Source organism: Oncorhynchus gorbuscha, linkage group LG06, assembly GCF_021184085.1.
Source record: "Oncorhynchus gorbuscha isolate QuinsamMale2020 ecotype Even-year linkage group LG06, OgorEven_v1.0, whole genome shotgun sequence".
NCBI classification, from domain to species: Eukaryota; Metazoa; Chordata; class Actinopteri; order Salmoniformes; family Salmonidae; genus Oncorhynchus; species Oncorhynchus gorbuscha.
Window position 1 is genome coordinate 106,460,592 of NC_060178.1, and position 13,794 is coordinate 106,474,385.

General features: G+C 46.0%; 1 protein-coding gene across 4 annotated transcripts in view; it reads right to left on the reverse strand.

Annotated features, from left to right (window-relative positions):
* The window catches only part of LOC124038652 (mitogen-activated protein kinase kinase kinase 4-like), a 69,193-nt gene that overhangs the window by 35,271 nt on the left and 20,128 nt on the right, over window positions 1-13,794 (reverse strand). For 3 of the 4 annotated variants that reach the window (XM_046354758.1, XM_046354755.1, XM_046354759.1), the window contains exons 2-5: window positions 4,020-4,219; window positions 3,085-3,677; window positions 2,346-2,993; window positions 1,789-2,076 (exon numbers count right to left, since the gene is read on the reverse strand). In XM_046354758.1, the coding sequence (XP_046210714.1) occupies window positions 1,789-2,076; window positions 2,346-2,993; window positions 3,085-3,677; window positions 4,020-4,219 (1,729 nt within the window). The remainder of the gene's footprint in view (window positions 1-1,788; window positions 2,077-2,345; window positions 2,994-3,084; window positions 3,678-4,019; window positions 4,220-13,794) is intronic. The other variant, XM_046354756.1, reaches the window with a different exon arrangement.

Here is a 13,794-nt window from a genome sequence, read left to right on the forward strand (position 1 = left end):
CTTCTACTGCATTCGTGTAACAGGCAGGCTACTCGTGGAGTGCAATGGTTAGAACGTTGGACTAGTTAACTGTGCGGTTGCAAGATTGAAACCCCTGACAAGGTGAAAATCTGTCGTTCTGCCCCTGAACAAGGCAGTTAACCCACAGTTCCTAGGCAGTCATTGAAAATTAGAATGTGTTCTTAACTGACTTGCCTAGTTAAATAAAAAGGTATAAAAAATATATATATTTTTTAAATGTTTTAAAAACGGGGTCCAAAAATACAGATTTCCGATTGTTATGAAAACTTTCAAATCGGCTCCAATTCAAAATCGTCCGTTCCGATTAAATCGGTCGACCTCTAATCCTGAATGTTTATGGATAGCTTTTTGTGCACACTGTTTCTGCACATGGACCAGTCACAGCTGAGAGAGCACTTTGCTAGGATAACACATGGACCAGTCACAGCTGAGAGCAGTTTGCTAGGATAACACATGGACCAGTCACAGCTGAGAGAGCACGTTGCTAGGATAACACATGGACCAGTCACAGCTGAGAGAGCACTTTGCTAGGATAACACATGGACCAGTCACAGCTGAGAGAGCACTTTGCTAGGATAACACATGGACCAGTCACAGCTGAGAGAGCACTTTGCTAGGATAACACATGGACCAGTCACAGCTGAGAGAGCACTTTGCTAGGATAACACATGGACCAGTCACAGCTGAGAGAGTGCAGCTTTGTTGGAAATCAATTTAACTGTAATGATGTATAAATGAGGGTCATTTGTGATTGTGCAAAAAAAATAAACATTGCATGATTGGCATTCATATTTGCTTTCCAAATTCTGACTAGCTTCAAGATTTCCCTTCACTCAAGACCAAGACCTCCACATCCGGCTTCTTCACCTGCGGGATTGTCTGAGACCAGCCACCTGGCTCCCCACCCATGCCTGCGCCCCTTCCCAGTCAAATGAAATCCACAGATTATGGCCTAATGAATTTATTTCAATTGGCTGATTTCCTTATATGAACTGTAACTCAGTAAAAAATCTTTTAAATTGTTGCATGTTGCGTTTATATTTTTGTTCAGTGTAAATGTTTGCCAGATATCTTAATTATTAAGTTAACTATCTGTCAAAAAATGTACTGTGTGTAATATGTATATAGGTTCAGAACTTTTGTGAAATAGCACAGTATAAAAAATATATGGCAAATGGACATCAGAAATATATGGGAGAGGTGAAGGTTAGCGGAAGGCCAGGACTAACACAAAACAAAATAAAACTATTGTAAAATGTATATAGTGTGTATAAGCTGGAAGTAGAAGCGTAGGTGTTGTCCATTAGGATTGCTAATTTAGTCGCTAGTTAGCTAAGTGGTCAGCTTCTTCCAAAATCAAGCTTTGCTTAGTAAGAGCAGAGAATCCCCTCCCGAATCAAGAGCTTAGCTGTGTAATGTTTGTTTTGTGTGCGCAGCAAACTGACTTTTGAGCATTTTTGAGTTACTTGTATGAGCCGAGATGTCTGTCCTGCAAATACTTTAGAAAATGTACGCAATGGGCTTGTTCGCATTCTCTATGTGATTTTACATGTACTTGTTAGCATTGCGAACCTTCGGATAACAGAAGATCAGTTAGGTTTGAAAAAAGCGCCTCGTTCAGTGCCAGCCAGTATTACCAAATATCCCGGTTTGGCACAAGGTCAGTATGAAGGTATGACAATCTGGATCCCATCAAAGCCTACTCGTATGTAACCTTTTCTTGTATAAAACCACATTAAAACAATATGGCAGCTCTCGCTCTCTTACCTCCTGTGCAGGCATGTGGCTGAGCAGGGCTGCCCGGGACCTCTGGAGGGAGGGGTCCATCAGCTTGTGTAGCCTCAGGATGAGTTTCCTCAGACCCATCTGTTTCAAGGCCTTATCTACAAAGGGTCTGTAGATGGCTGTGGGACAGTATATCCCCCCATCCTCGTCTTCGTCGTCATTGCCGCGGGAACAGCGTGGCGAGGGGATCTCGAAGACAGGCCAGCCGATACGGGAGAGGTCCCGGAGGCCGAGGACGGTGGCCATGACACGCAGCTTCTGGTTGAGATCCTAATATAATAACAGATATGCCACTTACCGGACGCTTTTATACAAACATTTTTCACACCCATTGGTTACATTTTGAAGTAATGGTCAAACCCATGATCCTGGTGTTGCAAGCACCCTGCTTTATCAACTCAACTGAGCCACCTAGGACCACAGAAGAGAGAAAAAAGGGATTGCTTTGCCATTAAGAGGACAATCCCGTTCCCATTTTCCAGCTCTGGTATTACTTTGAATGTGCATACAGTAAAACCCTCCTCCATCCCCCACCGTACCTGTGTGATGTTGAGCCAGAGACAGAGTGCCTGCACCCTGCCCTGGAAGTCCCTGGCCGCGTACTTCTCATAGTCCTTCTGGAGGGTCTGCAGGGACGGGTACAAAGCCTCTACTGACTCCAGCAGCTCCATCACCCGTTTGACCTGCTCGAAGGCCAGCCGCTGGCGCTGGAGGTGCTCCCTGTACCCCGCCCCGGAACCCAGGGGGGCCGCTGCATCTACTGCCGAGGAGGGGTTGGCGCTGAAGCCCCATGGGTCAACTGAAACAGCGTGGTTAGTCTCTGGAGCTCCACCAGCAGCAGGCTGGTTAGAGTCCCTTTCCTCCCCAGAAACCGTCTCTGAGCCCTGGGTTGGAGACCTCTGCTTGGGCACCTGGCCTGGACCTCCACAGACTGACTCTGTGAACACTAGAGTCCTCTGGGCCCCATGGTCTGGAGATGCCCCTGGTACTCCCACGGTGGAGTGGGAGTACCCACTCCTAGGTTGTCCAAGGCCTACGGTGCTGGGTCTTAGGCTGTGGTAGTTAACCTTGAAGTGGAGGACCTCGTGGATGATGTCTGGGATGGCCTGACGAGCTGTGAACAGGAACAGGTCCTGGTCGTTGACGGAGCGTCTCGCGTGCCACGCCTGGAGCTCCAGCCACACCACCTGGGTGTTGGAGAGAGAGCAAGATAAAAATACACTAGTATGCATAAATAAGTGAATAAACAAATATGTAAATAAGTCAGTGAATAAATACATCATTGTTCTGGGCCATGAAGGCGGTGTTCTCCAGGCCGCGCTGCTCCTTCTCCTTCTTCTTGGACGACATGGATGTCAGCTTCAATAACAACCTCAGCGTCTCAAAGAACTTGAGTCTATCAGCGGGGCAGTCTGTACGGGAAGTCTGGCGGTGGGTGCGATGGGCCATGGGGTGGGGCATAGTGACCAGGAGCTTGCCGCTGCCACAGCCCAGTGACAGGTAGGGTTTCCTGGGGTCCATGTTGAGGGCTGAGCCTCCACCGAAGGGGCTAGAGGTCTTGGAGAGCGGGTCCAGCATGAAGGAACCGTGGAAGGTCTTCTTGAGGTCTCTCTCACTGGAGCGCAGGGTGGCACGTTGTTTCTGACCCTGTTTGTAGCTGTGTTGTTGATCCTCACTTTGTTTCTTTTCTTGTTTGTTTATTTGGATCCCCTCAGAAGGGTCGGTCTGTTTCTTGCCCAACTTGTAGTTATGTTGCTCGGCCTCCAGGGGCTGGAGGTGGGGGCCTTTGTCTTGGTCTCGCTCCTCGGCCCCTTCTCTTAGCCTGTTGGGGTTGGGCTGGGGTGGGCTGGAGGGGGACGTCTGCTTGTCTGCTGAGATCCAGAGAGAGAGAGAGTGGAAAATCATTACTAATTATAGAACCTTTAACAGTCAAGAAAATCCACATAATAATAATATAATAATAATAATGTTATGTCATGTTATGGTTCCTTTATTCACAGCTACTGGCTCATTCCAAATGCGGGCCACTATGTTTGTTGCAGTTACCCCAACAGGTAGAGTGGGTTTATCTAATGTTCATTTCTCTCTTACCCTTGTTATGAGAGCATCCAGATGTCTTGCCCTGGCTGTTCCTCTGGCGTTTGCCTGATGTGTTTACCACACTACTCCCCTGTCCTCTCTACGTCTGACTACATCTTACCCCCCTAACTTACCCTTGTTAGGAGAGCGTCTAGCCGACCTTCCCTGACCTTGGCGGTTCTTCTGGTGTTTCCCCGACATGCGTTTCATCTGCCGGGGGGTGCAGGGGGGAGACGTGCTGTGCAGAGCTTCCTCTTCCTTGCTGCGCTTATCCCACAACTCTTCCACCTCGCAGTTCTGATGCACCAAACCATATTTTGAGGGATTGGCCTGCCTGCGGGACAAGAGTAGAGTTGTTTGGTAGGGATTCTATGGAAACAAATCTAGTGTCTTCAACAGAAAATGTCCTGAGGGGTCAGAGAGAAAAACATCTGAAAGTTGATGATTTCCTATTTATCCAATCCAGGTGTAGGCCTATCCATGGCAGGCAGCCAGCCAGCCAATCTATTCTCATGTAGTGGGTTTGCTCACCACTTAAAGGGATAGTGCAACATTTTGGCAATTAGTATCATGCTAGCTGCTCCCATAGACTTCCAGTCATGGTGCTAATGCTAGCTAGCAATGGCTCACGAAACTACCTTAAAACTGCACACAGAGACATACAAATGGTATCCATGAGATCATCTGACTCTGGGTAGTAGACAAATGGCAAACTATGGCCACCCGGGTGGCGCAGTAGTCTAGGGCACTGCATCGCAGTGAGTTGTAGCGATGAGACAAGATAGTAGCTACTAACAATTGGATACCACGAAATTGGGGAGAAAAAGGGGGTAAAAAAAAAAGTATAACTATTAGTTGCAATTTGGGATGCAACTAATCATCCATATTAAGAGGGTCTCAGCTTCCTGTAGGTATAATGTTTATTCCTTACATTTACATTACATTTAAGTCATCTAGCAGACGCTCTTATCCAGAGCGACTTACAAATTGGTGCATTCACCTTATGACATCCAGTGGAACAGTCACTTTACAATAGTGCATCTAAATCTTAAAGGGGGGGGTGAGAGGGATTACTTATCCTATCCTAGGTATTCCTTAAAGAGGTGGGGTTTCAGGTGTCTCCGGAAGGTGGTGATTGACTCCGCTGTCCTGGCGTCGTGAGGGAGTTTGTTCCACCATTGGGGGGCCAGAGCAGCGAACAGTTTTGACTGGGCTGAGCGGGAGCTGTACTTCCTCAGTGGTAGGGAGGCGAGCAGGCCAGAGGTGGATGAACGCAGTGCCCTTGTTTGGGTGTAGGGCCTGATCAGAGCCTGGAGGTACTGAGGTGCCGTTCCCCTCACAGCTCCGTAGGCAAACACCATGGTCTTGTAGCGGATGCGAGCTTCAACTGTAAGCCAGTGGAGAGAGCGGAGGAGCGGGGTGACGTGAGGGAACTTGGGAAGGTTGAACACCAGACGGGCTGCGGCGTTCTGGATGAGTTGTAGGGGTTTAATGGCACAGGCAGGGAGCCCAGCCAACAGCGAGTTGCAGTAATCCAGACGGGAGATGACAAGTGCCTGGATTAGGACCTGCGCCGCTTCCTGTGTGAGGCAGGGTCGTACTCTGCGGATGTTGTAGAGCATGAACCTACAGGAACGGGCCACCGCCTTGATGTTAGTTGAGAACGATCATTACTGCGCTCAAAGCTTTTTTACAGTCAAGATGGGCCTAATTCAAATGGGTGCTAATTCACCACCTGAGGAAGTGGAAACTCAAAACACATTAGCTAGATCGCTAACTAATTATAAACCAGGCGTTTCAAGCCCTGAATGCTGAAAGACGTGGTATATAAAGATAATATGGGTCTGATGCTAAACTAATAGTTTGCTGTTCTAATTACTTTGGTAACCAATTTATAATAGCAATATAAGGCACCTCAGGGTTTATGGAATATGGCCCAGGCATTCCACGTTTCACCTTAGAACAACTCTTAGCCATAGTATATTGGCCATATACCCCTCTGGGCCTTGATTAAATGTAATGTCCTAAAAATATATATGTACAATGGAGACCAAGTACACTTGCAATGGCTGATGCACAGTATTTAAAAGCCTTATTAGTGCACGTAAAGAAAAATGTATCTACATTGAACAGAAAAAGCCCTGTTTTGACAGTAAAATAACAAAAGAAAAATGCCTATTTGTCCAAAATTCATGACAATCACTGGATTAGGATGCATATCAAAATGATTTGAATAATGCATTCCTGCTTGAACATGTTAGATGGTATTCAATAAATGTTTTACATCCTAGTAATCTATTACACCTTTTAATAAAGCATAGTGAATTACATTAGAAGAGACCTCAAATGTATTATAATTGTCTGACCCTGAGTAAATGTTAGTCTGGAGCCCTGAATAAGTTATGGGGATTCACATTCCACTACTAGGTAAACCTCATGCTGGTTCTCAGCCTGAAGAGAGCAAATAGTACCCCTCTGTAGGGTCTCCCGACCCTTCCGCTTCCACACTTTGAATGGATTTAACAATTGGGAAATATAACAATCATTGACAAAATTAACTCCCTCCAGCCGATTCTTAGAATCCTATGCTGTTAAATCCGTGAAGGAGAGTGAAGTGAACATCTCAGAAGAAAGGACATAGGCCTTTCACTAGTTACCACAGCTAAAAAGTATAATTTAGCTATATCATAAAAACAAAAATGTGCTTTATGGTCTTATTTTATTTAAGGTTTATTTGGTTAAGGTTAGGTTTACAACCAGATTTTAAGAATATACATTGTAGAAATAGGCAGTGTTTATGGCTGTTCTAACGCGTGAAGTATATCTGCTTGGTGGTGGGCAGCCATACGGCACGAAGTCATAGTTCAAAAGGTTAACCTAAAGGTCACAAAGCCACCCCAGCTCACTTGCCCTCTGGTGTGTAAAAAAAAGAAAAAGAGCAGTGACCTGAAAATGTTAAGAATACAAAGAAGAAAAACACTAGGCCTATAAACTGTGTTGTATGCCTGGAGTTAATCAGAGCTGAAAAAATTACATTTCAGGCTATTCTTTTAAAAACAACTAGAGCCAATGCGCACAGTCATTTTTTAAGGCACAGCCAGGAACTAAACTCAGCAAAAAAAGAAACGTCCCTTTTCAGGACCCTGTCTTTCTAAAAATAAATAATAAACTTCATAGATCTGTATTGTAAAGGGTTTAAACACCTTTTCCAAATCAAATCAAATTTTTATTTGTCACATACACATGGTTAGCAGATGTTAATGCGAGTGTAGCGAAATGCTTGTGCTTCTAGTTCCGACAATGCAGTGATAACCAACAAGTAATCTAACTAACAATTCCAAAACTACTGTCTTATACACAGTGTAAGGGGATAAGGAACATGTACATGAGGATATATGAATGAGTGATGGTACAGAGCAGCATACAGTAGATGGTATCGAGTACAGTATATACATATGAGATGAGTGTGTAGACAAAGTAAACAAAGTGGCATAGTTAAAGTGGCTAGTGATACATGTGTTACATAAGGATGCAGTCGATGATGTAGAGTACAGTATATACATATGCATATGAGATGAATAATGTAGGGTAAGTAACATTATATAAGGTAGCATTGTTTAAAGTGGCTAGTGATATATTTACATCATTTCCCATCATTTACAAGCATTCCCATGCTTATTCAACACATCTGCACATCTGTGAACATGCCTTAGGACTGCAGATGTGAGGACTGCAGATGTGGCCAGGGCAATAAATTGCAATGTCTGTACTGTGTGATGCCTAAGACATCGCTACAGGGAGACACACCTGCGGGACAGGTACAGGATGACAACAACGACTGCCCGAATTACACCAGAAACGCACAATCCCTCCATCAGTGCTCAGACTGTCCGCAATAGACAGAGGCAGGACTGTGGGCTTGTAGGCCTGTTGTCTTGTGAGGACCTGCCTTACATCACCAGCAACAATGTAGCCTATGGGCACAAACTAGAAGTCGACCGATTATGATTTATCAACGCCAATAGCGATTATTGGAGGAACAAAAAATGTATTTATATATATAAAATAATGAAAATTACAACAATACAGAATGAACACTTATTTTAACTTAATAGAACACAAACAAAATCAATTTAGTCTCAAATAAATAATGAAACATCTTGGGTTTAAATTATTCAAAAAGTGTTAGAGAAGAAAGTAAAAAACTGCAATATGTGCCATGTAAAAAAGCTAACGTTTAAGTTCCTTGCTCAGATCATGAGAACATTTGAAAGCTGGTGGTTCTTTTAACACGAGTCTTCAATATTCCCAGTTAAGAGGTTTTAGGTTGTAGTTATTATAGTACTATTTCTCTCTATACCATTTGTATTTCATAGACATTTGACTATTGGATGTTCATATAGGCACTTTATATTGCCACGCCTAATCTCGGGAGTTGATAGGCTTGAAGTCATAAAGAGCGCTGTGCTTCAAGCATTGCGTAGAGCTGCCGGCAAACGCTGTATAGTGCTGTTTGAATGAATACTTAGGAGCCTGCTGCTGCCTACCCTCGCTCAGTCAGACTGCTCTATCAAATCATAGACTTAATTATAATAAACACATAAATACAAGCCTCAGGTCATTAATATGGTCAAATCTGGAAACAATCATTTCGAAAAGAAAACGTTTATTCTTTCAGTGAAATACGGAACCATTTATAAAATAATTCCCTCAACATTTATTTCTATGGTCGTATTTTGGCAAGGCTACTTTGAAACAAGGTATGCTTCATAAAATTACAAAAAATGTCCTGATTTTAAACAATTACAGATGCATTATGCAGAAATTTCTCCGCCACTTCCTGTTTGCTAAAATGAGAATAGTTCACCTAATTTCAGTTTGTGACAAAACCGCTATGAAATCTCTTTTCAATAACCAAAAATATTGCAGTTTCAGATGGTGTACAAAACCGAAAGTAAAACTAAAACTTAAGCACGGGAAGCATAGAAATAGCACACATAGAACAGATCTACCACTTCTTAGACTTGCTATCAACAAGAATGACAGATTTATAAATCGCATTTCTATGTGAATTTGGTCAGTTCACCCAAAATAAGTTAAATATCGCAGCTTTAAGTTGATGTTTTAAAATGCTGACCACCTCCAGCTCAGATTCAAGGTGGGTGATGTGCGGTTAGCAACAGGAACTGTCCTTCACTCTCAGGTCTTGTGACCATTTGATCTAAACAAACCATACGTTATGGTTAATGTTCGTTATACGTTAAGATTCATTATATTTGTCAAACATGACTGGCCTTTAGCCTCCATTTAAAGTTTGCCTACATTTTCTGGCACCTCCATGTCAGCATGGGTTTGGACATGCATATTACCCACACTTTGACCTGTAGGCTTTTTAAATTATGTAGGTCGACATGAAAAGTAGATTTGAATATTATTCCATTGTTAGCCTCTCTTATCAAGAGTACTTGTTGGATATTGTGATTTGTGTGTGAATTATTATAGATTTAAATTGTCCACCTATTTGTTATACTTTTCCCAGACAAAAGGACAAGCATTAATGTCGAGCCTGGAAGAGTAAGAGTAATATTACTGAATCCATTAGCAGAGAAGAAACACTAACCTCTCAAAGCACTTCACACTTCCTTTTAAGTGGAATAAACACTAACCTCTCAAAGCACTTCACACTTCCTTTTAAGTGGAAGAAACAAAGACAAAAAATTAAAACAAAGGAAGAATGCGGGGAGGGGGCCACGCCGTCCCAGAACACCCTGGCTGGACGCGGGGAGGGGGCCACGCCGTCCCAGAACACCCTGGCTGGACGCGGGGAGGGGGCCACGCCATCCCAGAACACCCTGGCTGGACGCCCACGCCGTCCCAGAACACCCTGGCTGGACGGGGGAGGGGGCCACGCCGGGACCCTGGCTGGACGCCCACGCCGTCCCAGAACACCCTGGCTGGACGCGGGAGGGGGCCACGCCGTCCCAGATCACCCTGGCTGGACGCGGGGAGGGGCCACGCCGTCCCAGAACACCCTGGCTGGACGCGGGGAGGGGGCCACGCCGTCCCAGAACACCCTGGCTGGACGCGGGGAGGGGGCCACGCCGTCCCAGAACACCCTGGCTGGACGCGGGGAGGGGGCCACGCCGTCCCAGAACACCCTGGCTGGACGCGGGGAGGGGGCCACGCCGTCCCAGAACACCCTGGCTGGACGCGGGGAGGGGGCACGCCGTCCCAGAACACCCTGGCTGGACGCGGGGAGGGGGCACGCCGTCCCAGAACACCCTGGCTGGACGCGGGGAGGGGGCACGCCGTCCCGGGTCACCCTGGCTGGACGCGGGGAGGGGGCACGCCGTCCCAGAACACCCTGGCTGGACGCAGGGAGGGGGCACGCCGTCCCAGATCACCCTGGCTGGACACGGGGAGGGGCCACGCCATCCCAGATTACCCTGGCTGGCGCAGCTTTGTCCCTCTAAAGCTTTTCAGAGGGGATTTTAATAGGATTAGAGAGGGGGGCCGGGGGGAAGTTGACCCCGAAAACTAAAGCCAATAGAGTGCGGGGAGAAATGGGTCCCCTAAACATCAGCAGTCTCTCCATCCATCAACTGATTCAAAGACATTCCCCCACGTGTGTGTGTGTGTGTGTGTGTGTGTGTGTGTGTGTGTGTGTGTGTGTGTGTGTGTGTGTGTGTGTGTGTGTGTGTGTGTGTGTGTGTGTGTGTGTGTGTGTGTGTGTGTGTGTGGATCGCTTTCACTAATAGGAGAAATACTGGCCAAAGCCTTTCAGTGACAGAGAAAGTGACGCATGGAGAGGGGAGCACACACAAAGAGCCACATGGAGAGCACAGGCCCCTTACTGCCCATCTGGCTCAATGCAGAGACCATAGAAAGTGGCCACCCCTGTATACACCCCCCACTCTTCCATACCCACTGACTCCTCTATACACACACACACACACACTTAACTCTGTCCCCGGGGAGCAACCAAGGACTTCCAGACAAGACACCTGCTGCAAGACGTTGGGCTTCCAACATGCCAGAGCAGTGTGTGTGTACGCAGCTGTGCCAAACAGGAGTCCAGATACACCCAGTGTTTGCATATGGGTTAAATAATAGGAGGGCTGGGATAGTAGATTCATCTGGGCTTACCATCGATGCGCATTCCTGGAATTAGAGTCATTTAAAACTTTAACAGAACAAGGACAGTCATAGGATTACATATCAGATCTTAGTCTCCTTTCCACCTCATTTAATACCAATTTACTTAAAAGGCACATCTCGGGGGGGGTGAAAATCAAAAGTAATGGTCAGTATCTGGTGGACTGCACCAGATTTGCCAGTTCTTGCTGTGAGATCTTACCCCACTCTTCCACCAAGGCACCTGCAAGTTCTGGGGGGGATTGGCCCTAGTCCTCACCCTCCGATTGAGATCCGGGCTCTTAGCTGGCCATGGCAGAACACTGACATTCCGTTCTTGCAGGAAGTCACACACAGAATGAGCAGAATGGCTGGTGGCATTGTCACGCAGGAGGGTCATGTCAGGATGAGCCTGCAGGAAGGGTACCACATGAGGAAGCAGGATGTCGTCCCTGAAACGCACAGCGTTGAGATTGCCTGCAATGACAACAAGCTCAGTCTGATGGTGCTGTGACACACCGCACCAGACCATGACGGACCCTCCACCTCCAAATCGATCCCGCTCCAGAGTATAGGCCTCGGTGTATCGCTCATTCCTTCAACGATAAACGCAAATCCGACCATCACCCCTGGTGAGACAAAGCCGCAACTCGTCAGTAAAGAGCACTTTTGCCAGTCCTGTCTGGTCCAGCGACGGTGGGTTTGTGCCCATATGTGACATTGTTGCCGGTGAGGTCTTGTGAGGACCTACCAACAGGCCTACAAGCCCTCAGTCCAGCCTCTCTCAGCTTATTGCGGACAGTCTGAGCACTGATGGAGGGATTGTGCGTTCCTGATGTAACTCGGGCAGTCGTTGTTGCCATCCTGTACCTGTCCCACAGGTGTGATGTTCGGATGTACCGATCCTGTGCAGGTGTTGTTACACATGATCTACCACTGCGAGGACGATCAGCGGTCCATCCCATCTCCTGTATCTTTGAAAGACAGGGTCCTGAAAAAGGGGTTTATATATATACACTATATAATCACTGCACTACCACTGCTCATCCATATCATTTTATATTCTCATCCCATTCCTTTTGTGGGGCGGAATGTAGCCTAGTGGTTAGAGCGTTGTGCCAGTAACCAAAAGGTTGCATGATCGAATCGCTGAGCTGACAAGGTACAAATCTGTCGTTCTGTCCCTGAACAAGGCAGTTAAACCAACCCACTGGTAGACTGGTGTTCTTAACTGACTTGCCTAGTAAAATACATTTTTTTAAAGTGTACCTGATTGAGTGTATTAGGTTTTGTTAGATATTACTACCTGTTAGATACTGCTACACTGGCAGATCTAGAAGCATAAGCATTTCACTACACTTGTAATGACATCTGCTAACCATGTGTATGTGACCAATAAAATTAGATTTTTGATTTTGAGTAAGACCAAGGATCTGATTGTGGACTACAGGAAACAGGGAGGCGAGAATGCCCCCATCCATATCGACGGGGCCACAGTGGAGCAGGTTGAGAGCTTCAAGTTCCTCGGTGTCCAAATCACTAAAGACTTAAAATGTTGAGGTTGAAAAAGTTTGGCATGGGCCCTCAAATCCACAAAAAGCTCTACCATTGAGAGCATTTTGACTGGCTGCATCACTGCTTGGTATTGCAATAGCACCGCTCTCGATCGCATGGCGCTACAGGGGGTGGTGCGGACTAGAGGTCGACCGATTATGATTTTTCACCACTGATACCGATTATTGGAGGACCAAAAAAGCCGATTCCAATGAATGATTATTTATTTATTTGTAATAATGATAACAATACTGAATGAACACTTCCCCCCCCCCCCTTTTTTTATTTTTACCCCGTTTTCTCCCCAATTTCGTGGTATCAAATTGTTTTTAGTAGCTACTATCTTGTCTCATCGCTACAACTCCCGTACGGGCTCGGGAGAGACGAAGGTTGAAAGTCATGCGTCCTCCAATACCAAGCCGCGCTGGTGCGCGATGAGACAAGGACATCCCTACCGACCAAACCCTCCCTAACCCGAGCGACGCTAGGCCAATTGTGCGTCAGCCCACAGACCTCCTTGTCGCGGCCGGTTACGACAGAGCCCGAACCCAGTCTCTGATGGCACAGCTGGCGCTGCAGTACAGCGCCCTTAACCACTGCGCCACCCGGGAGGCCCAATGAACACTAACTTAATATAATTCATCAAAATCAATTTAGCCTCAAATAAATAATGAAACATGTTCAATTTGGTTTAAATAATGCAAAAACAAAAGTGTTGAAGTAAAAGTGCAATATGTGCCATATAAGAAAGCTAACGTTTCAGTTCCTTGCTCAGAACATATGAAAACTGGTGGTTCCTTTTAACATCTTCAATATTCCCAGGTAAGAAGTTTTAGGTTGTAGTAATTATAGGAATTATAGGACTATTTCCCCTCTATACCATTTGTATTTCATTAACCTTCGACTATTGGATGTTCTTATAGGCACTATAGTATTGCCAGTGTAACAGTATAGCTTCCGCCCCCTCCTCGCCCCTACCTGGGCTCGAACCAGGAACACATCGACAACAGCCACACTCGAAGCATCGTTACCCATCGCTCCACAAAAGCCGTGTCCCTTGCAGCGCAAGGGGAATAACTACTCCAAATCTAAAAGCGAGTGACGTTTGAAACCGTATTAGCGCACACCCAGCTAACTAGCTAGCCATTTCACATTGGTTACACCAGCCATTAGGCTGATAGGCTTGAAGTCATAAACAGCGCTGTGTTTCAAAGAGCTGCT